General features: G+C 38.0%; 1 protein-coding gene across 1 annotated transcript in view; it reads right to left on the reverse strand.

Moving 5' to 3' along the window:
* Positions 1–25,311, reverse strand: part of LOC127858990 (zinc finger MYND domain-containing protein 11-like) — a 68,953-nt gene that overhangs the window by 40,676 nt on the left and 2,966 nt on the right. Inside the window, exons 3-6 of the mRNA XM_052396379.1 lie at positions 23,632–23,754; positions 20,612–20,780; positions 12,642–12,785; positions 5,137–5,217 (exon numbers count right to left, since the gene is read on the reverse strand). Of these exons, the coding sequence (XP_052252339.1) occupies positions 5,137–5,217; positions 12,642–12,785; positions 20,612–20,780; positions 23,632–23,747 (510 nt within the window). The 5' untranslated portion in view covers positions 23,748–23,754. The remainder of the gene's footprint in view (positions 1–5,136; positions 5,218–12,641; positions 12,786–20,611; positions 20,781–23,631; positions 23,755–25,311) is intronic.

The following is a 25,311-nucleotide window of genomic DNA, read 5'->3' on the forward strand; positions in this document are numbered from 1 at the left end:
CTTGAGCTTGAATATAGTTGTTATGTCCAGAAATATCCAGCCATGCTATCCGATTATCATGTTTTGATGAAGTTCTCAGCTCTTGAATGTACCAGACAGTCAAGAAGTAGATGCAAGTGCTATATTGTGTCTCTGAATTGAGGAAAATGTTGTTAATTTACCGGTATTGAAACAAGGGCACCTAAGCAACTAAGGCGCTCACCTGAGATCCTAAGGAAATAAACTATTCTCACAAGTTGGAGTTCAAAATAATGAAAGTACTTTATGAAACATAAATGATTTTTTGGCATATTTTTATTTTTGAACTCAGCTAATAAATATAATTAGAACAATCATTCTGACCAAGGTTCATGAACATTTGACAAAGCAAGTGACTTCTTGAGCATAAAGATGCATTTTTAAATTTGACCTAGTGACCTATTTTTGTATCTTACAATACCCAGTTTCATCCTAAGCCAAGATTTCATGGGGACAAATGTTCTGACTAGGTTTCATTAAGATTGGCCAATAAAAATGGCAAATTTAAATGTGGCTATTGTAGCATTAACAAGGTGTCTCAATAAGGAAAACTGCCATGCCCAATGGCAGCCATACATTTCAAGGAACCAAAACCATTTTTGAAATGCAGCCAACATATCATTAGAATAAATGATCTTACCAAAATTTCATGAAGATTGGACTGTAATTGTCACTTCTGATAGAAGTAACTATAGCCATATAAGGAAACTTGTCCTGTTCCCTGGTGGAAATGCATTAACAGACCCGAACCATTTTCAAACTCAGCCAAGAAATTATTTATAAACAAGATGTGTTTGTGAAACACAATGTCCCCCTATATGACGTTTGACCTTGACCCTTTACCACTCAAAATGTGCAGTTCCATGAGATACACAAGCATTTGAAATATAAAATTGCTAGCTTTAATATTTGTGACATTACATGAGCAATTTTGACCCATATATTTGACCATGAAAGATGACCTTGACCTTTCACCACTCAAAATGTGCAGCTCCATGAGATACACATGCATGCCAAATATTAAGTTGCTATCTTCAATATTGCAAAAGTATTTATAAAATAAGCGATTTGGGCCACATATATTTGACCCTGACCGTGAAGGATGACCTTGACCTTTCACCACTCGAAATGTGCAGCTCCATGAGATACACTTGCATGCCAAATATCAAGTTGCTATCTTCAATATTGCAAAAGTACCTACTCATAAAATGAGCGATTTTGGCCACATATATTTGACCTTTGACCTTGAAGGATGACCTTGAACTTTCACCACTCAAAATGTGAAGCTCCATGAGATACACATGCATGCCAAATATCAAGTTGCTATCTTCAATATTGCAAAAGTTATTGCAAATGTGTACATTAAATGAGCGATTTTGACCTATATATTTGACCTTTGACCTTGAAGGATGACCTTGACCTTTCACCACTCAAAATGTGCAGCTCCATGAGATACATATGCATGCCAAATATCAAGTTGCTATCTTCAATATTGCAAATGTTAAAGTTGGCGCAAACCAACCAACAGACCAACAGACCAGCCAACCAACCAACCAACAGACAGGGCAAAAACAATATGTCCCCCACTACTATAGTGGGGGACATAAAAATTGTTGTGAACAAGTTTCATGAAGATTAAACCATAAAATGACTTCTAGAGTGTTAACAAGGTTTCCATGTAGCATACATGCCATACATCCCGGATTGTCTGGTATTGTCCCGGAAATGAAGAACGTGTCCCGCAGTCCCGGATATCTGTCAAATGTCCCGGATTTTACAAAATCCAAACATACATTTACCTTATCTTAGGCTTAACTGCACCTCTAATCTGTGTTCCCTCTAATCTGCAGCATCTCCATGACAATGCCTACCCGAATAGGTGACTACGCTACGTGTCAAAATCGATCAATTAACAGGGGTCCTGTTATCATATGGATTGTCTCACGTTTGCAGTCAAACCGAAAAGGCGGCATTGTTTAATGTGGTTGTTAATTGGCTTTAATATACTAAGATATAATTTCCCTCTGCGTAAGGGCAAAGGAATTGTTCACACATCTGAAGTCCAACATCGTTGAGTAAAAAACTCAAAGCAGGGTATGTTCACACGTTTAAGCGGCAAAGAAGTCGAGTACAAAAGTTAAGCATATAAAATTGTCATCCTCACTAGGTTTATTTCTGTCTTGTTTTAATCCTCCAGTAATTATACCAATAAAAATAATATGTGAATTTGAATTGCGTTAGCAATTGTAAGCACCATTGTGACTTGCCATTATTGCACTAGATTTTCGGACGCTCTTATTTTTCAGACACCCTAAATGTATCCAAGAACATTATACTTTTAACTTTACTTAGTTTTTCTTCCTGCAGATGATGTGACATGTACACAATAGCAATTTGGTGCTCTTTTCTAACATGAAAAACACATGGCTTGTATTTAGTAACGGAAGTAGTAATGTTTAATTTGACGTTAATAAATCGAGTGTATTTTGGATACTGTAGGCTTTCGAACTTAGCAATTTATGATGTGAAAAAAATGCGTACCAAAAATGCATATATGTCTATATATATCGCTATATGTATACATGTCCCGGAAAATTGGCAAATGTCCCGGACAATTTAGCTCAATGTCCCGGAATTGGTCTGAAAATTTATCATAAACAAGGCTATTGTCAAGCAATATGGTCCCCTACCGGCTCCACCATTGTCAGAAATTCCACCATTTTCAGATTAAAAAAAATAATTTGGTTGCCATAGCAACCACAATGTTTGACGTAGGAACAAAATGAAATGACGTGCATAATGTCCATATTGCCATCTATCCATGTTGCAAGTTTCATGAAAAAATATTAAGAACTTTTAAACTCAAAGACAGACTCACAGACAGACGCACAGAGCGCAAACCATAAGTCCCCTCCGGTAAAACCAGTAGGGGACAAAAAGGAAAGTGTCGTCCCTAATTAGCCTGTGCCAACTGCACATGATAATCTGGGATGACACTTTACGCACATGATGACGACATGCATTAAACCCCATTTTCCACAGAGCATGGCCCAATGCCATATGCAACATTTAACCACAGACATGGTCACTTTGAACCTAAAAAGCATGATTAGAACATTAAAGGACCACTGCTCTTGTTGTTTGAGAGGTTTTATAAGTTATTTCCCTGTTTAAGTTAATATACATCATGTGACACTTGGGGTGTGGCCAGTTTTAATCTAAGGAACATGATTTGAACAACTTAAGACCACTATTAGATATTGCACATCAAATATTAAACCCCTGACTCTTGTTGTTTAAGAGATTTTGAAAGGTTTAATTTTTAAATATATTTTCATCTCTTAAAATACAAGCAGCTGACTGGAACAATTTGAACTACTTTTAAAGTGGTTCAGCCAATAATTATTCCTATCAGTTATCTTAAAATTTGTCCAGCATTTCAAGAGATTTTGTTTGAATGAAACTTAACAAATAACAGACAAAAGGCAGTGGTAACAGCTCATCCTTCCGAAACCACTTTATATGTGAAAAACATGACAAGAGGGCCTGAAAGGCCCAAAGTCACTCACCTGAGATTCAAAGGAACTGATCTCTGTTCTGTGCAGCCCAAGATGTCATTAAAACAAATGTTCTAACCAACTTTCATGACAAGTGAACACTCTGGCAGCCACGTTTTTCAACAGACCAGAACCATTTTCATACACATCCAAGATATCATTTAAACAAATATTCTGACAAAGTTTCATGAAGATTCATGAAGCCATATAAGGAAAAATGCCCCGCCCCCTGGTGGCCATGTTTTTCAAGCAACTAGAACCATTTTCGAACTTGTCAGAGATATCATTGGGAGAAATCTTCTGAGTTTCATGATGATCGGACAAAAAATGTGGCTTCTAGAGTGTTAACAAGGTTTTACTATAGTTATATAAGGAAAAATGCCACGACCCCTTGGCGGCCATGTTTTTCCACCAACCGGAACCATCTTCGAACTCATCCAAGATATCATTGGGACAAATTGTCTGGCCAAGTTTCATGATGATCTGACAATAAATGTGGCCTCTAGAGTGTTAATAAGGTTTGACTAAAACAATATATATCCATATTAGGAAAAATGCCCCGCCCATTGGTGGCCATGTTTTTAAAGCAACCGCAACCATTTTCGAACTCATCCAAGATATCATTGGGACAAATCTTCTGACCAAGTTTCATGAAGATCGAAAAATAAATGTGGCCCCTAGAGTGTTAACAAGGTTTTAATATAGCCATACAAGGAAAAATGCCCCGCCCCCTGATGGCCATGTTTTTCAACCAACCGGCATCATTTTTATACTCGTCCAAGATATTTTTGGGATGACTCTACTGACCAAGTTTCATGAAGATCGGACAATAAATGAGGCCTCTAGAGTGTTAACAAGGTTTTACTATAGCCATACAAAGCCATATAATGAAAAATGCCCCGCCCCTTGGCAGCCATGTTTTTTCAAGCAAATGTGACCATTTTCGAATATTAACCAAGATATCATTGAAACCAATCTTCTGACCAAATTTCATAAAGATTGGACAATAAATATGTGGCCTCTTATGTGTTAACAAGGTTTTACTTTAGCCATTTAAGGAAAAATACCCCGCACCCTGGCGGCCATGTTTTTCAACCAACCAGCATCATTTTTGAACTCGGCCAAGATATTATTGGGATGAATCTTCTGACCAAGTTTCATGAAGATCGGACAATAAATGAGGCCTCTAGAGTGTTAACAAGGTTTTACTATAGCCATATATAGCCATATAAGGAAAAATGCCCCGCCACTTGGCAGCCATGTTTTTCAAGCAAACGTAACCATTTTCGAACTCATCCAAGATATCATTAAGACCAATCTTCTGACCAAATTTCATGAAGATTGGACAATAAATGTGGCCTCTAGAGTGTTAACAAGGCAAATGTTGAAAACGCACGACGGACAACGGACAAAAGGCAATCACAAAAGCTCACCATGAGCACGTTGAGCTCAGGTGAGCTAAAAAGCAAACAATTTGTCATAAATGGAAGCCAATATAATGAGCTGTTAAAACAACAATTGCAGCTGATGTTCAGTAAAGATTTTTCCCCAACATCCCTACCTTTTCTTTCAATCTAACAATGGTGTAACTTAGCAGGGTATTCAACAACTTCCGCTTGGTCTTCTTTTTCTTTCTGGATGACTGAAACATGAAAGAAATTATTTTTTTCCATCATACACCAACTTGGATTTTTACAACAAACCATGAATGAATAACAGAAACAGCAGACGTGACAACCGGATTGATACATCATGCATTAACACGACAAACACTGTACATTTCAAATAATGGTAATTTTTTGTTAGATTTAACATACCCGTAATATATATAACAATTAATTGATTAGTAAATGCTAAATTCCATTCTTACCAAATCTAACCCTTTTATAAATTATTATTTATTAATACATCATTTTGTATAAATATAATAATCAAATTAAAAAAAATATTGATAAATCTTTTATCATAATAGCCATATATATAGAAATGGAATACTCAGAGTTGGAAAATTAATAAAAGGTGTTTTATTATGAAGAATATTATAGCATAAATAGTAAATATTGCAGGTCAACATTCTCCTTAAGGCTGTATACATAGTAGATGCCAAGACAGTTGAAATATGTAATAGATGTCAAAATGGTTTCTTATCAAAGTGCAGTTCCCATGCCCCGAGAATTATAATCTTATCGACCATCAAAAATATCCGTCAAACAGGTCAAACGTGATAATGTAGTCTAGCACATTTCCTACCGCATAATTTAATTGGCTCATTAGCCAGTTGGCCAATCAACAATGATCAAGTGCAAGGCGGAGTTATATTGACCAATCAAAAAATAAATAAGAGCTATTTTAGTTTTATGTTCATGTACCTGTCAATATAAATGTGAATGTTTTGTTAGAAAGGACACACTCTGCGCACAGATTTGGATTGACACTTTAAGTGTCCATCTAATCATGTTGTCACTAATGGAATGAAACTGTTTTTATCTTACTTAATCATGGACAAATTTGTGAATGTAGAATTATTACATTTTTAGAGAAATGAACTATATATACAGAAATTGAAACGGATATCAAATTGGACTTGAATTCAACTCTGCCTTTGCTGTTGTATATTTTATAGCACGTTATTATACGAATGAATTGACAATAGGAGAATGGGACCAAAATGCCATATTCGCTGCGTAATAAAATGCATTCACTCAGTTAATACGATTCAGGTCATCACACAAAATGCGCACGATGTTCGAACAACTATGCAACATTATTAACATAAGGAAGTATGTTATTCATAGACTAATAGCCCAGCTGTGCAAGTTCTGCCATTCCCATTCTACTGTGCACGGGAGAACAAGAAACAGCAATGACCCTAAGTGCACATGGAGTTGACAAAACCATTACATGTCTGTATTCAAAATTATAATGCAGGACTAATGTGAAAGCCAATAAAAACCTAAAAATAACAGAAGATAATAAGATAATAATTCATGACTGAGATAGTTGCTTTCTATTCACGAGAAAATTATCAACAGGCATGCAAAAACAGTTACCATAAATAGCCTCAGGAAAGTACAACTGTTTGTTGATGTTCTTCGAAAACCGCTAAAGTATTTTTTGGTCATTTTTAAGATAATGAAAGTATGTGTTATCATGAAAAGTAAAGTAATCTTTGGTCACATGTTTTACCATTGATCATTAAATATACCTGCTTTATTTATTGATTATACATGCGTGCCTCTCATGAAATACTGGCCCATTCACATGTTATAAAATGCCATTAATAATTTTGTAATCTGTTATGCACAAAATAAGCAACTTTTGTATGATATTCCTGTCCAAACAGATGGTTGACCAAACTAGAGATTTATCCAGAGTGAACCTCTTCAATTGAAAATGCATTCAGCATAAAATCCATTTGGTATATTCCTCATTGACAAAAATTTGATGCTAATACTATCTTATACTTTATGTTCCTTTATAAAATCATTAAAGGAGAACAGACATGGTTTAAAAAAGCTGAAACATTCCAATTTTATGGGAGATTATAATGTAAATGATTATAATTAAAACCATCACATTCAGCGAGTATTCAGCCGATAATAATGCTGAATTTTCACACTTTGAGATCGAGTCGACATTTTTGTTTAAACCGGAAGTGACGTAGTCTTGAGACAACTTTCTTCCAATTCATAACAAAAGACTCGCTATAAGCGAGTGTCATTGTAAAGTCTGAAAAATAATGACTATTTTACGTATTATACATACAGGTCAGCGTTATTTAATGAAGTTCATTATTGAATTATGATTTAATCAAGACGGTTTTATAAATGACACTTGTTGAACTGATCAATTTAGTTATAACTAGAAACTTATCGTTGTACGAATGCACGTCCAAATTAACCGTTCAACTTTTAACACTTCAATAACATTGTCAATATGAATAATGTTAATTTGAAATGTATATCCTTACAATGGTCACGTCATTTAAAACGGATTAATCGAGATTATTCGTTTCATTTCTTTTGCTCATATCCTGACATGTTCATTTTGTTGAAACCCGATGTGGTCTCTGCACACGATTTTTTATTTATGGTAAATTGAACTCGTTGTTGATGCCATTCACTTCTATGAATTTCCTCAGTTCTGCTCTCTTTTTATTAATTACTTGTCTTCATAAGTAATCTTGTTTTGATTTTATATTAATATGAAGGAATTTAATTGTTTTATAGTACATAACACGAGCGTGGTGAATTTATATCATAACGGAGAAGCACCATGTCAAATTTACACTTAAGATATTATTGAAATGGATTACACAACACTTTATATGTAACCCACAAATTTATTGCAACATTTAGAATTTAAATTACCACTGACACAACACAACAAAGTGTACCATAACACCCTTACCATAACAACACGTTTTAGCAAATTGGACGGATTTACTACAGAAGATTTACCAGCACAATGTTGCAATACAACTTTATTCCGAGAGCCACTTGAGTATTTTAATAAGCAATACTTACAAAAAAACTAAATGGCAAAAACATGTTAGAACAAGCAAATTCGTTGAATTGATATCCCCCGCCAATATGCTTCTGGACACAAAAGTGTTATATTTGACACTCAAAAAAGCATTTTTTCAAGATAAAAAGAGCCATAACTCCATTATTAACAGATGGTGTACAATGCCATTTGGCGTGCATCATCCTCTTATCCATATATATACTCATACCAAGTTTCAAAGAAATCCGTCAAAGCACTTCCAAGATATGGTTCCGGACACAAAAGTGCCAGACGGACGGACGGACTGAAAGATGGACAACGCCAAAACAATATCCCTCCGCCTATGGCAGGGGATAATAAAAGTAGAGACATGAAATATATTATACTAACACTTAAACACACTATGGGTAATGCTTTGATGAACAAAGCATGATGCGGCGTCTCATCAGGGTCTGCGCTGTTTGCTTAAAGAATTTCTGTGAGAAATATTCTAAATATAGAAAAAAATATACTAGACATCCCTTATTTTGGAAATAAATTGATCCAATTTTGATGGATGGGAGAGTCCACTTGGCATAAATGGGTTAAGAAGTGCCACTGACACTGCCACTGTTTATTATTCAACTATCATGTTGATTTTACTATAAACAAAGAACATATTTTTGGTTGTACGACTTTCTGCAACCAATGCAGAAAAGCCAAAAGCCTGTGATGTTAGATGGACTGTAAGTTACAAATTAGGTGTAAATATATGCATACAGTGATTGTTAAAAGAGTAAGAAAAGACAAGTTGCCATTTTTACTCGGACTGAATAAATGTCAATCTCCAAACAGAAATATAGTAAGGATACGTACAAATCAATGCATGGACAGCCCAATTACAAGATGATATGAACAATTGACAAATGCAGATGAAAAAGACAAAGATATTTACATAATTCATCTACTGCCATCAACTGTCATCAACAAACGATTGCGATCGAAAGGGACATTGGCGCGTGTAAATAATAACACACCTCACAGTAAAGGCTATTTAAAAAGGTTACATTCAACAACTTAAAAACAAACGTCGATTGTCCAGCCCTGTCACACTTTGGAAATCTTGATCTTGAAAGCCGAATCCTTTTGTCCCCTTCTCAGGACGAGCGTTGCAGCCAAACGCTTCACACTGCACCATCGTACAAATAGGTAAATCCTAAATGTCACGTTACAAATCCAATGGAAATCAACACAGTCTAGATTAAAAATTGTTTTAATGCTAGTAATTGACAAACACAGTTCTTTATACTCTAAAGTTTTGCGGGAAAATTGCAAGCTTCAGTGCGTAAATAACAATAAATGAAGGTTGTTCTGGGTCATGCACAGTTGTCTCACGACTACGTCATCAGGGAAAATGGTGGCGAAAGTGCCGAACGCATTACGAAAATTACCGATCATCAAAATCATCGTTTTTTAGCACTATATCTTTTTTTTATTTTTGTGTTTTTATTTCAATGTTATTATATTATATTCATTTATAAAATGTGCTTTTTAAGTCTGAACTTGTCTGTTCTCCTTTAAGGGCTAATAAAAACATGTAGGGTTTAACATAACAATAGAAGGGGAGCTGCATATTTTAAAGGGTGGGGCATATACATGTAACGAGGGGCCCTTGCCATTCAAGTTAAGCTAGATCAATAGACTAAACTGTAGTCATTGTCACAGTAACACTCTTTTTACCAATGGTTGTCCACGCAAGAGTAGTGGGACATACAAATGCCCTTCGGAGGGGCATAAAAGGGTGGGGCATAAAAATGGAACAAACCCCCTCGGCCACTAAAGTTTTCCTAACTTCTGAGACTAAACTACCCCAATTACCTGGATATCATATCCAGTATTTTCTCAGAAAGTGTATAAAGATTAAATCAAATTAAAACAGAAAGCATTTCAGTGCCAAAATTAATATATCCAGTTTTTCGAAGAACATCAAATTTAATATGAATATGAAAATAACAAAAAACAAGAGGGCTTGAAAGGTCCAAAGTCGCTCAACTAAGATTCAAAGGAACTGACCTGTTCTATGCAGCCCAAGAAATAATTAGAACAAATGTTTTGACCTAGTTTCATGAAGAGTGAACTATAAATGCCCTTCTGGTGACCATGTTTTTCAACAGACCGGAACCGTTTGAACTCCTCCAAGATCGGACAATAAATATGGCCTCTGGAGTGTTGATAAGGTATTAATATAGCCATATAAGGAAAAATGATCCACCTCCTGGCGACCATGTTTTTCAAGCAACCGGAACCGTTTTCAAACTCTTTTATATCATTGGGAAAAATCTTCTGACCAAGTTTCATGAAGATCGGACAATAAATGTGGCAAGAGTGTAAACAAGGTTTTACTATAGCCATATAAGGAAAAATGACCTGCCCCTTTGCGGCCATGTTTGTCACCCAACAGGAACCATTTTCAAACTCGTTCAAGATATCATTGGCATAAATTTTCTGACTAAATTTCATGAAGATTGGACAATAAATGTGACATGTAGAGTGCTAACAAGGCAGGTGTTGGCGCTGCACAATGCACAACGGACAAAAGGCAATCACAAAAGCTCACCATAAGCACATTGTGCTCAGGTGAGCTAAAAATGAATGTAAACCTTAACTAAAGAAATATCCAAATAAGAACAACTAAATAGCTTACCTTTATTCCCTATGCATATTAATCATACAAATACATATAAATATGCATTTTAAATACAAGATTGGTAACATATAGCACAATCATAACTGGGCACTCAAACATGCACCTATTTCAAGCAAGTAACAATCTTTGCACGCAAACACGAAGCGCTGACAAACATAATAATTTTTGTATTTGTTTATACTTAAGAAAACATTCTACATGTAAGGACTTTATTTCTAGACACTAAATACTTTATATCTATCACTATCTGATACATGAGTATGGTGGTGTACTTCAAATTACAATTATTTCACATAATATCCTTATATCATGTTACTCACAGATTTTGTTGAAACATACAAAGCATTTCTTACAATTTACAATTCGCAGTACATATTTTTTCATGTAAATAGTAGCCTTGTAGTAAAGTTTAAAAGCAAAGTTTAACGTTTTGCAGGGATTTTAAATTTTTACTGGCAGAAAGTGAACAATCAGGAAATTACAGCCTGTAATCATAAAAAAACATTCAGTAAAATGATGACAAGGTTCTGCACATTTCTATTACATGAAGATCTGGCCAAGCTTAAAAATATCTACTTAAAATCTCAGGACATATATTTTTAAGCTGGTTTTGAGGTCCCATCACCGATTTACACAGAAAGCCACTTAAATGACCCTTATTATATGGAAATCTTGAGGGGTCAAAATGTCCTTTTTGGGGTGAATACTCAAGTCAAATTTTTCTTCTGAAAATGTGCTTAGTTGCTATATACATTTTTGTAATTTTGTTTTGTTTTAATAAATATTTAGAACTCTGCCTTATTACTCCATTCAATTTCATTAACAACAAGAGCTGTCACCATAGGATGACTTTTGCCCCCTATAAACGCTAGATAGAAGTTATGAGCTTTTTTCGAAACCTAAACGCAGATTTTGAAACCTAAACGCGGATCCTTAATTCAAGGTCAAGGTCACAGGGGTCCAAATTTGTGTGCGTATAGAAAGGCCTTGTCCATATACACATGCATGCCAAATATGAAATTGCTATCTGAAACGACATAGAAGTTATGAGCATTTTTCGAAATCTAAACGCAAAGTGTGACGGACAGACGGACAGACAGACGAACGGACAGTCCCATTAATATATCCCCTCCTTTGGGGGCATAAAAATGTCTTAGAATATCAAAATAAATCAGAAAGCCACATAAACTAGAGAGCGGACAACATGCTTAATCCTTGAAATGCACTAAGTGACCCCGTGACCTAGTTTTTGACCCGGCATGACCAATATTCGAACTTGACCTAGATATTGTCTTGATACAACTTCTTACCAAGTTTAGTAAAGATCAGATGAAAACTACTTCAATTAGAGAGCGGACACCATGCTAAATCCTTGAAATGCACTAAGTGACCCCGTGACCTAGTTTTTGACCCGGCATGACCCATATTCGAACTTGACCTAGATATTGTCTGGATACAACTTCTGACCAAGTTTGGTAAAGATCGGATGAAAACTATTTGAATTAGAGAGCGGACACGAAAAGTGTGACCGACTGACCGACTGAGAGTGCGAAAACTATATACCCCCTTTTCTTCGAAATGGGGGCATAAAAAAACAATCTTATTTCATTTCTGAATTCCTCATGTTTTGTTATCCAAGCTCTCTATTGCAATGCCTACCTTGTTTTAAGACTCTGCCTTATTTCACATTTCAATTTGATTAACGATACAATGTCCTTTCATTTTTGAATTCTATTAATATTGAAAACCAAACTGCTCAAGATTGCTTTGCCTACCTTTAACACTGCTCAGATGTAGTTGCTCTGCAAGTTTTGCCTTATTTGAATACAAGTAAGAACTTTCAGTGTCTTTAAATCCAAGCCTTGTATGCCTACCTTGCACACGGCACAGATGTAGTTGATGTCGGAGGTGTCCTCGTCCTGACAGTCAGCATGGAACACCCGCCAGCAGTCTGCACACGCGTACATCTCCCCTGGACCGTGGCACTCAAAGCAGTACCAGTCATGACCATCGTCGTCCTGAAACAGCGAGCCAAGATATGCTTCTGTGTGGAACAGGGAGCCAGAATAGGCTCCTGTAAAACACAGGTGAAAATCAAACTCTAACAGCCTTGAAACACAGGCTTAACTCAGACACTCAAGACATGATAATGAGAATTAGAATTAATGGAAAGCCTAGAAAGGACTTAACCTTTGAAGCAGCTTAGGCATGGAAAAGAGCTGTGCCTATGAAATTTACCATGAATAATTGAACTCTCCTAAGTCTATAGTTAAGTGTTATTTGAAGCAAAATGTTGTGGAATTTAGTTTTTACTTGTTTTCCATCAATTTTACGATACCCTAACTGTCTGAACGTTTTTTCATGAATAAGGACAACTGTCCTGACAAAAATTGACCATTTAGGACATTTGCCCTGAGGAAAGTGGGACCAATCTGAAACACAGCATCATGCTGAATTTTGTGTTGATTTTTTTATAGCTTTGAGTCTGACTCAATCCTGAGTGTGAGGGGGACTATGGGCATATTCTTACAGCTGAGTCTGACTCAATCCTGAGTGTGAGGAGGACTATGGGCATATTCTTACAGCTGAAAGTCTGACTCAATCCTGAGTGTGAGGAGGACTATGGGCATATTCTTACAGCTGAGACTCAATCCTGAGTGTGAGGAGGACTATGGGCATATTCTTACAGCTGAGAGTCTGACTCAATCCTGAGTGTGAGGAGGACTATGGGCATATTCTTACAGTTGAGACTCAATACTGAGTGTGAGGAGGACTATGGACATATTCTTACAGCTGAGTCTGACTCAATCCTGAGTGTGAGGGGGACTATGGGCATATTCTTACAGCTGAGAGTCTGACTCAATCCTGTGTGTGAGGAGGACTATGGGCATATTCTTACAGCTGAGACTCAATCCAGAGTGTGAGGAGGACTATGGGCATATTCTTACAGCTGAGAGTCTGACTCAATCCTGAGTGTGAGGAGGACTATGGGCATATTCTTACAGCTGAGTCTGACTCAATCAAGAGTGTGAGGAGGACTATGGGCATATTCTTACAGCTGAGAGTCTGACTCAATCCTGAGTGTGAGGAGGACTATGGGCATATTCTTACAGTTGAGACTCAATCCTGAGTGTGAGGAGGACTATGGGCATATTCTTACAGCTGAGACTCAATCATGAGTGTGAGGGGGACTATGGGCATATTCTTACAGCTGAGACTCAATCCTGAGTGTGAGGAGGACTATGGGCATATTCTTACAGCTGAGTCTGACTCAATCCTGAGTGTGAGGAGGACTATGGGCATATTCTTACAGCTGAGAGTCTGACTCAATCCTGAGTGTGAGAAGGACTATGGGCGAATTCTTACAGCTTTGAGTCTGACTCAATCCAGAGTGTGAGGAGGACTATGGGCATATTCTTACAGCTGAGACTCAATCCTGAGTGTGAGGGGGACTATGGGCATATTCTTACAGCAGAGTCTGACTCAATCCTGAGTGTGAGGAGGACTATGGGCATATTCTTACAGCTGAGAGTCAATCCTGAGTGTGTGGGGGACTATGGGCATATTCTTACAGCTGAGTCTGACTCAATCCTGAGTGTGAGGAGGACTATGGGCATATTCTTACAGCTGAGACTCAATCCTGAGTGTGAGGGGGACTATAGGCATATTCTTACAGCTGAGAGTAAATCCTGAGTGTGAGGAGGACTATGGGCATATTCCTACAGCTGAGTCTGACTCAATCCTCAGTGTGAGGAGGACTATGGGCATATTCTTACAGCTTAGAGTCTGACTCAATCCTGAGTGTGAGGGGGACTATGGGCATATTCTTACAGCTGAGAGTCTGACTCAATCCTGCGTGTGAGGAGGACTATGGGCATATTCTTACAGCTGAGAGTCTGACTCAATCCTGAGTGTGAGGAGGACTATGGGCATATTCTTACAGCTGAGAGTCTGACTCAATCCTGAGTGTGAGGAGGACTATGGGCATATTCTTATAGCTGAGACTCAATCCTGAGTGTGAGGGGGACTATGGGCATATCCTTACAGATGAGAGTCTGACTCAATCCTGAGTGTGAGGAGGACTATGGGCATATTCTTACAGCTTTGAGTCTGACTCAATCCTGAGTGTGAGGGGGACTATGGGCATATTCTTACAGCTGAGAGTCTGACTCAATCCTGAGTGTGAGGAGGACTATGGGCATATTCTTACAGCTGAGACTCAATCCTGAGTGTGAGGGGGACTATGGGCATATTCTTACAGCTGAGAGTCTGACTCAATCCTGAGTGTGAGGAGGACTATGGGCATATTCTTACAGCTTTGAGTCTGACTCAATCCTGAGTGTGAGGGGGACTATGGGCATATTCTTACAGCTGAGAGTCTGACTCAATCCTGAGTGTGAGGAGGACTATGGGCATATTATTACAGCTGAGACTCAATCCTGAGTGTGAGGGGGACTATGGGCATATTCTTACAGCTGAGACTCAATCCTGAGTGTGAGGATGACTATGGGCATATTCTTACAGCTGAGACTCAATCCTGAGTGTGAAGAGGACTATGGGCATATTCTTACAGCTGAGAGTCTGACTCAATCCTGAGTGTGAGGAGGACTATGGGCATATTCTTACAGCTGAGACTCAATCCTGAGTGTGAGGAGGACTATGGGCATATTCTTACAGCTGAGACTCAATCCTAAGTGTGAGGGGGACTATGGGCATATTCTTACAGCTGTGTGTCTGACTCAATCCTGAGTGTGAGGAGGACTATGGGCATATTCTTACAGCTTTGAGTCTGACTCAATCCTGAGTGTGAGGGGGACTATGGGCATATTCTTACAGCTGAGACTCAATCCTAAGCGTGAGGGGGACTATGGGCATATTCTTACAGCTTAGAGTCTGACTCAATCCTGAGTGTGAGGAGGACTATGGGCATATTCTTACAGCTGAGAGTCTGACTCAATCCAGAGTGTGAGGAGGACTATGGGCATATTCTTACAGCTGAGAGTCTGACTCAATCCCGAGTGTGAGGAGGACTATGGGCATATTCTTACAGCTGAGAGTCTGACTCAATCCTGAGTGTGAGGAGGACTATGGGCATATTCTTATAGCTGAGACTCAATCCTGAGTGTGAGGGGGACTATGGGCATATTCTTACAGCTGAGAGTCTGACTCAATCCTGAGTGTGAGGAGGACTATGGGCATATTCTTACAGCTTTGAGTCTGACTCAATCCTGAGAGTAAGGGGGACTATGGGCATATTCTTACAGCTGAGAGTCTGACTCAATCCTGAGTGTGAGGAGGACTATGGGCATATTCTTACAGCTGAGACTCAATCCTGAGTGTGAGGGGGACTATGGGCATATTCTTACAGCTGAGAGTCTGACTCAATCCTGCGTGTGAGAAGGACTATGGGCATATTCTTACAGCTTTGAGTCTGACTCAATCCTGAGTGTGAGGGGGACTATGGGCATATTCTTACAACTGAGTCTGACTCAATCCTGAGTGTGAGGAGGACTATGGGTATATTCTTACAGCTGAGACTCAATCCTGAGTGTGAGGGGGACTATGGGCATATTCTTACAGCTGAGACTCAATCCTGAGTGTGAGGAGGACTATGGGCATATTCTTACAGCTGAGACTCAATCCTGAGTGTGAAGAGGACTATGGGCATATTCTTACAGCTGAGAGTCTGACTCAATCCTGAGTGTGAGGAGGACTATGGGCATATTCTTACAGCTGAGACTCAATCCTGAGTGTGAGGAGGACTATGGGCATATTCTTATAGCTGAGACTCAATCCTGAGTGTGAGGGGGACTATGGGCATATTCTTACAGCTGAGAGTCTGACTCAATCCTGAGTGTGAGGAGGACTATGGGCATATTCTTACAGCTTTGAGTCTGACTCAATCCTGAGTGTGAGGGGGACTATGGGCATATTCTTACAGCTGAGAGTCTGACTCAATCCTGAGTGTGAGGAGGACTATGGGCATATTCTTACAGCTGAGACTCAATCCTGAGTGTGAGGGGGACTATGGGCATATTCTTACAGCTGAGACTCAATCCTGAGTGTGTGGAGGACTATGGGCATATTCTTACAGCTGAGACTCAATTCTGAGTGTGAGGAGGACTATGGGCATATTCTTACAGCTGAGACTTAATCCTGAGTGTGCGGGGGACTATGGGCATATTCTTACAGCTGTGTGTCTGACTCAATCCTGAGTGTGAGGAGGACTATGGGCATATTCTTACAGCTTTGAGTCTGACTCAATCGTGAGTGTGAGGGGGACTATGGGCATATTCTTACAGCTGAGACTCAATCCTAAGTGTGAGGGGGACTATGGGCATATTCTTACAGCTTAGAGTCTGACTCAATCCTGAGTGTGAGGAGGACTATGGGCATATTCTTACAGCTGAGAGTCTGACTCAATCCAGAGTGTGAGGAGGACTATGGGCATATTCTTACAGCTGAGAGTCTGACTCAATCCTGAGTGTGAGGAGGACTATGGGCATATTCTTACAGCTGAGACTCAATCCAGAGTGTGAGGAGGACTATGGGCATATTCTTACAGCTGAGAGTCTGACTCAATCCAGAGTGTGAGGAGGACTATGGGCATATTCTTACAGCTGAGAGTCTGACTAAATCCTGAGTGTGAGGAGGACTATGGGCATATTCTTACAGTTGAGACTCAATCCTGAGTGTGAGGAGGACTATGGGCATATTCTTACAGCTGAGACTCAATCATGAGTGTGAGGGGGACTATGGGCATATTATTACAGTTGAGACTCAATCCTGAGTGTGAGGAGGACTATGGGCATATTCGTACAGTTGAGACTCAATCCTGAGTGTGAGGAGGACTATGGGCATATTCTTACAGTTGAGACTCAATCCTGAGTGTGAGGAGGACTATGGGCATATTCTTACAGTTGAGACTCAATCCTGAGCGTGAGGAGAACTATGGGCATATTCTTACAGCTGAGAGTCAATCCTGAGTGTGAGGGGGACTATGGGCATATTCTTACAGCTGAGACTCAATCCTGAGTGTGAGGAGGACTATGGGCATATTCTTATAGACTGACTCAATCGTGAGTGTGAGGAGGACTATGGGCATATTCTTACAGCTGAGAGTCTGACTAAATCCTGAGTGTGAGGAGGACTATGGGCATATTCTTACAGCTGAGAGTCTGACTCAATCCTGAGTGTGAGGAGGACTATGGGCATATTCTTACAGCTGAGACTCAATCCTGAGTGTGAGGGTGACTATGGGCATATCCTTACAGCTGAGTCTGACTCAATCCTGAGTGTGAGGAGGACTATAGGCATATTCTTACAGCTGAGTCTGACTCAATCCTGAGTGTGAGGAGGACTATGGGCATATTCTTACAGCTGAGTCTGACTCAATCCTGAGTGTGCAGGAGGACTATGGGCATATTCTTACAGCTGAGTCTGACTCAATCCTGAGTGTGAGGAGGACTATGGGCATATTCTTACAGCTGAGAGTCTGACTCAATCCTGAGTGTGAGGAGGACTATGGTCATATTCTTACAGCTGAGAGTCTGACTCAATCCAGAGTGTGAGTAGGACTATGGGCATATTCTTACAGCTGAGACTCAATCCTGAGTGTGAGGAGGACTATGGGCATATTCTTACAGCTGAGAGTCTGACTCAATCCTGAGTATGAGGAGGACTATGGGCATATTCTTACAGCTGAGTCTGACTCAATCCTGAGTGTGAGGGGGACTATGGGCATATTCTTACAGCTGAGTCTGACTCAATCCTGAGTGTGAGGAGGACTATGGGCATATTCTTACAGCTGAGAGTCTGACTCAATCCAGAGTGTGAGGAGGACTATGGGCATATTCTTACAGCTGAGAGTCAATCCTGATTGTGAGGGGGACTATGGGCATATTCTTACAGCTGTGACTCAATTCTGAGTGTGAGGGGGACTATGTGCATATTCTTACAGCTGAGAGTCTGACTCAATCCTGAGTGTGAGGGGGACTATGGGCATATTCTTACAGCTGAGAGTCTGACTAAATCATGAGTGTGAGGGGGACTATGGGCATATTCTTACAGCTGAGAGTCTGACTCAATCCTGAGTGTGAGGAGGACTTTGGGCATATTCTTACAGCTGAGAGTCAATCCTGAGTGTGAGGAGGACTTTGGGCATATTCTTACAGCTGAGACTCAATCATGAGTGTGAGGAGGACTATGGGCATATTCTTACAGCTGAGACTCAATCCTGAGTGTGAGGAGGACTATGGGCATATTCTTACAGCTGAGTCTGACTCAATCCTGAGTGTGAGGAGGACTATGGGCATATTCTTACAGCTGAGAGTTGAGATGTTCTTGCGCTGACCGCCTTTATCAATACTTAGCCAGAATAAGCTCCTGTATAATACAAGTGAAGCAGTCTCTTTGTAAACCCTGTCCCCCATAAGAAGCAAAATTAATGGCTTTTGCAACCAGCATGAAACCAGAACAGCCTGTCAGTAACATGCAGTCTGTTCAGGTTTTATGCTATTTGCTGCTCATCAGTATCTAAGGATTGGAAATGAAGCCTTTAAAAGTTGAATCTCGTAAGAAAGGTCTTTCATTAAATTTAATTATCTGAGGGACAAATGCGTCGAAAAATGTATGGAAGTGGTTAAGGGTCAATGTCCCATTACTGAACAAGGTTTGGTAATCTTGTATCTATTACTGGTCCTTTTAACAATTAGCTAAACAGTCAACAACAATTTGGTACTTGACCTTTTTTTTACCAGCCATACAGGCCAGTATTTTGTAATTTTTCCTGAATTTCATGCAGTGTTACTGGCATTCTGAGGGCTGACTGGTCTTTCATGGGGACTGTTTTGTGATTGACCTGTGCCATAGAGGCATCATGTGTACAAACAGTAGACAGTGAATGCATCTACCTACAAGTACTTGCAACGGTAACAGACATGAAAACAAGAAATGTGTTTGTCAGAAACACTATGTCCCCTTCTGCACCGCTTTGACTTTTTTTTCTTTTTTTTTTTACCTTTGACCTTGAAGGATGACCTTGACCTTCCACCACTTAAAATGTGCAACTCCATGAGATACACATGCATGCCAAATATGAAGTTGCTATCTTCAATATTGCAAAAGTTATGGCAAATGTTAAAGTTTGACCAAACCAACAGACCAACAGACAGGGCAAGAACAATATGTCCCCCACTATAGTGGTGGGGGACATAATAATGGTGCTGCTACAGGAGACCAGACAATGGTCCAATGGGGGAGGTTTGTGCTATCAGAGTATCATGCTATCATGTATATGACATAGTCAATGCATGCATTTATCTTGCAGTATTCTAATTAACTTTATTTTTAGTGCGAAAACTGTGTATTTATTTGATTTACACCATAATTATGCATCAGAAGACATTGTATGTATAGAATCTTTATGATTAATTAATAGCAAACAATCAAACAATTATTTCTTACCTGATTTAACTGCACTTGTTTTTTGGTAAAATGTCCAAATGAAAAAATGTATCAAAATGAAACTTGTTAAGTACCTAACGAACTAAAGTTTTAAATCACATGTCCAATAAAATACATGATTAAACCCCTTCCTCTTGGGGAAAAGCGTAAATGGCTATATGCAAACAACATTAAACCAGATCAGCCTGCAAGTAACTCGCAGTCTGTTCAGGTTTTATGATGTTTGTTGCTCATGAGTATCTTAGGAATGGAAATGAAGGCTCTTAAACTTGATTCTAGTAAGACAGGTCTTAAATTTAATTTGTTTTTTTAAGTGACAATTGCGTAAAAATGCGCATTTGAGAGGTTCAGGATTAAATAGACTGAATATAGTTCCTACTAGTTCCAGTTCTCCAGGCTCCGGCACTCTGAATCCCTCGTACTCGATGCCCACCTTGGCCCCTTTGAATCCCACCCCAGTGTAGGACAGGATCAGGTTGTCCAGGACTGCGTAGTGGAGCTGCCTCTCTAACTCAGACTTGGTGACATTGTGTTCACGCTCCATGTATCTGTGAACACACAGCAACAATGTAATTCCTTTACATTAATCAATATAGCACAGTTGTGTTCACGCTCCATGTATCTGTGAACACACAGCAACAATGTAATTCCTTTACATTAATCAATATAGCACAGTTGTGTTCACACTCCATGTATCTGTGAACACACATCAATAATGTAATTCCTTGAAAATGATCAATATAGCACAGTTGTGTTCACGCTCCATGTATCTGTGAACACACATCAACAATGTAATTCCTTTACAATAATCAATATAGCACAGTTGTGTTCACACTCCATGTATCTGTGAAAACACATCAACAACGTAATGCCTTGACAATTATCAATTTATAACAGTTGTGTTCACATTTCATGTACCTGTGAACACACATCATCAACATAATTAGTTGACAATAATCAATTTAGCTCAGTTGTATACATATTTCATGTACCTGTTAACACATATCATCAACATAATTAATTGACAATAATCAATTTAGCTCAGTTGTATACATATTTCATGCACCTGTTAACACACATCAACAACGTTATGAGCTGACAATTATCAATTTAGCACAATTGTGTTTACATTGCATGTATCTGTGAAAACACATCAACAACATAATGCCCTGACAGTCATCAATACAGCACCGTTGTGTTCATGTATCTGTGAACACATTACAACAATGTAATGCTTTGACAATGATCAATATAGCACAATTATAATCACATTTCATGTATCTGTGAACACATACCAACAACGTAATGTCTTGACAATTATTAATACAGCACAGTTGTGTTCACATTGCATGTATCTGTGAACACACTTCAACAATGTTATCAGTGGACAATTATCAATTTTTCACAGTTGTGTTCACATTTCATGAACCTGTGAACACGCATCAACAACGTAATGAGTTGACAATAATCATTTTAGCACAGTTGTGTTTGTTGTGTTCCCATAGCATGTTTAAATAACAAAATAAACTAACAACATACATGTAACAAGTGCCTTAATGATCATTTGTATTCCCCAAGCATTAATTTCTGTTGATTATTAAAATTATCCATGGATAGTGACACTTGTTTATTCACACATAACTGATTCCAAATCTTTCAGATATTCAGTACCTTGGATCAATACCCCTATACTAAGCTATCCAAGGAAAAGTGTGAGTGGGTAAGCGCTGGAAGGCTGTGATTTGACTCAAAAAAGTGGAAATTTGACAAAAATCCCACTCAACATAAACAAGAAAAAGCTTAACCCCATTAGCTGCAAAACGAATTCATTCAGAAGCAAAATAAAAATAGCTATGTGCAAACAGCATAAGACCAGAACAGCCTGCGAGTAAATCGCAGTCTGTTCAGGTTTTATGCTGTTTGCTGCTCATCAGTATCTGTGGGTTGGAAATGAAGCCTTAAAAACTTGAATTTATTAAGAAAAGTATTTAATCAAATTTAACTTTCTATTTGACTAAAAATTTGTCAAAATACGTATCCATGCGGTAAGAATGTAGAAATAAGTACATGTATATTTTATAAAATTTGGCAATGTGAATTTTTTGGTAAAGAAACCACATACTATAAGGACATGTTGATTATCCATTTACATACCAACATTATACACTACTGTTCATATGCGGACATTTTATTTTAAAGTTATGTAAATACTAGTAAGCTTTTAGAACTTGACCTAGATTCAATTTATGAAACAGAAATGTGTGAACAATAAACACAGACTGAAGCACCTACAATTTGATGTCTATATTATATTATCCTTTTAACACCCAGATACGTATTTTGACACATTTGCAGTCCCTAAGAAATGTTTATGTCATTACAGACCTTTCTTAATAGATTAAAGTTTTAAAGGCTTAATTTTTGACCCTTAGATACTAATGAGCAGCAAACAGCATAAAACCTGAACAGACTGCGAGTTACTCACAGTCTGTTCTGGTTGTATGCTGGTTGCAAAAGCCATTTTCATTTTGCTTCTTATGGGGGAAAGGGTTTACAGCTCAGTTTTTAAAGTTTATCTGATGAAAGTCTTTTTTGAGATTTTCTTCTTGAACTGTCCAAATTTTGATAAATCTTTATGAAATGACCAATGTAGATCAATGGGTCATGATCCCCATCTGTTGAAACAAAGACAATTGTAAGCTTATCTCCAAGTTACTCTATATACGCCACTGTCCATCATCAGATAAGAGATATCTGGAAACAAGAGATGTGTTTGTCAGAAACACAATGCCCCCTTTTTATTTGACCTTTGACCTTGAGGAATGACCTTGATCTTGACCATGAGATACACACGCATTGCAAATATCAAGTTGCAATCTTCAATATTTCAAAAGTTATTGCAAAAGTTTAGCCAAGGTTAAAGTTTGTGACAGACAGACAGACACATACAATTACATACAGACAGGCCAAAAACAATATACCCCCTATTATTCTATCCGGGGGTATACAAATCTTATTTACCAAACATTTAATAAAGTAAAGAATATCTAAGTTGACTTCTTAACAAAGAGATTCAATGTCATTTAGTATGGAAGATTCTGTACATTATTCATTCATAAAATGTATATGAAAACAGTTAAAATATATGACAGTCACTATTTTAGTCATCATCCTCAGCCTCATCAGCAGCAGCATACAGATGCTTCCTTGCAATCTACATGGACAAGAAAATGCTATATTCCTACTATTGTATGTTTGGTGTAATGGATTTCATTGATACATGTAACTGGCATTGTCCGATTTGGAAGTCCAGCCACAAAAAATTACAGCACATTCCTCCCCGAGTTCAGTAAATGCAAACACAAAGTACATAATTATAATACAATGTATTCAGAATACCTTGACAGCCTCTCTAGATTGGTAAGCTGTTTTTGTGAGCGGATGTAGGCAATGCCATTTATCATTTGCTGTACACGCTGCACACTGGCCTGGCGTCGCTTTACTGTTTGCACCATCTTGATTCTGAAAGTTCAAGTCCTAACATGTGATCAATTCACTCCAAATATCATGAATTGACCATTACCACTTAGATACTTATTTGATGCATGTGTGGTCCTTAGAAAGTTAAATTTAATTAAAGACATTTCTTACTTGATTTAAATTTTAAAGGCTTCATTTCTTATCCTTAGATACTGATGAGCAGCAAACAGCATAAAACCTTAACAGACTGCGAGTTACTTGCAGGCTGTTCTGGTTTTATGCTGGTTGCCAAAGCCATTTTCACTTTGCTTCTTATGAGGGAAAGGGTTCATGTGTGATTTAAACAACACACCTTATTTGGCATATAAGAAAAATATTTTATCTATGCCAATTAGAATGGACACTTATTTAGGGAGAAGTGAGGAGACTCTAGGGAGAAGTGGAGAGACTCGGACACAAGGGTTTGCATGTAGGGCGTTACAACACACATATACATGTATGTGTATCACATAATTGATGTATGCCACTGTAGTACACATATTATATTTCTTTTGTGTATCTTAATTTTTCCAGCAGTTCTAATTAATCCAAGTAATAATAGACACGACAGATAAATAACTAAAATTTTACTAGCTCTATATTCAATCCATTTTGATGTAAATATCATATTATGCAGACTAAAGTATTTCAAAGATAATATGTTTATGAAGCAGTAGATAATATAAGCTTAATAAAATTGTCAGGCCAGATAAATTTTTATGTTTTAAATAAGAGCATTTAGCATATGCTTTCTTAATAATTATTTGTTATTTTTTATAGTCTTTCCAATTGCAATTTCATGTGAATACAATTCGAAATATGATAAACCACACCGTCCGCATCACCCCATCTATTTCTCCATTCTATTTCTTCTTTAAAGAACTTCTAAATTAAATTATAATCGACAAAAAATAATGTATCCGAAAACGACAGACTGAAAAATTGTACGCGTTACACACATGAAACAAATTGTGCATATCGTTTGACAGCAAAAAAGTGAAAATCGGAAACCTAGCAAATACGTAATTAACATACAATTTTATTGACATATTGCTTTATAATAGCATAGTTTGTGGGTAAAAAACAACTTAATTATCACCTTTTAATTTCAAACAATAATAGGCAGAAAGGTGTAACATCATCGACATAGATGATCTTATTATTTAATTATCATCCTTTTGTTAATTCAGATCGATAGTCGGTTGAAATGCTAAGTGATCAACTAAGAAATATTTTTTTTTATTGTTAGGCTCCTTTTTATTTGTTTATCTTAAAATACGACATTTGCCATCGGCTGCTATAGTGTTGGCAGAGGACAATATCAACTGTGTATTTCCAAGAATACAGTGTCTGCGCATGAATGACCCAATATTATGTGTGAGCGAACTCAATGTTGATTGGCAAGCTACCATGTGACTTGAATGCTGAGACGACCAATATTGATCTCCGATTAGATAAGTTCGGAGGTTGGGAGAATCGGGGCGGGGTTTACTTCAAATTACCTGTCGCTTAATTGCGACATGCTCCGGGCTGCAACAGTGTGTATTGGAAAATTGAGTC

This window comes from Dreissena polymorpha, chromosome 14, assembly GCF_020536995.1.
Source record: "Dreissena polymorpha isolate Duluth1 chromosome 14, UMN_Dpol_1.0, whole genome shotgun sequence".
NCBI classification, from domain to species: domain Eukaryota; kingdom Metazoa; phylum Mollusca; class Bivalvia; order Myida; family Dreissenidae; genus Dreissena; species Dreissena polymorpha.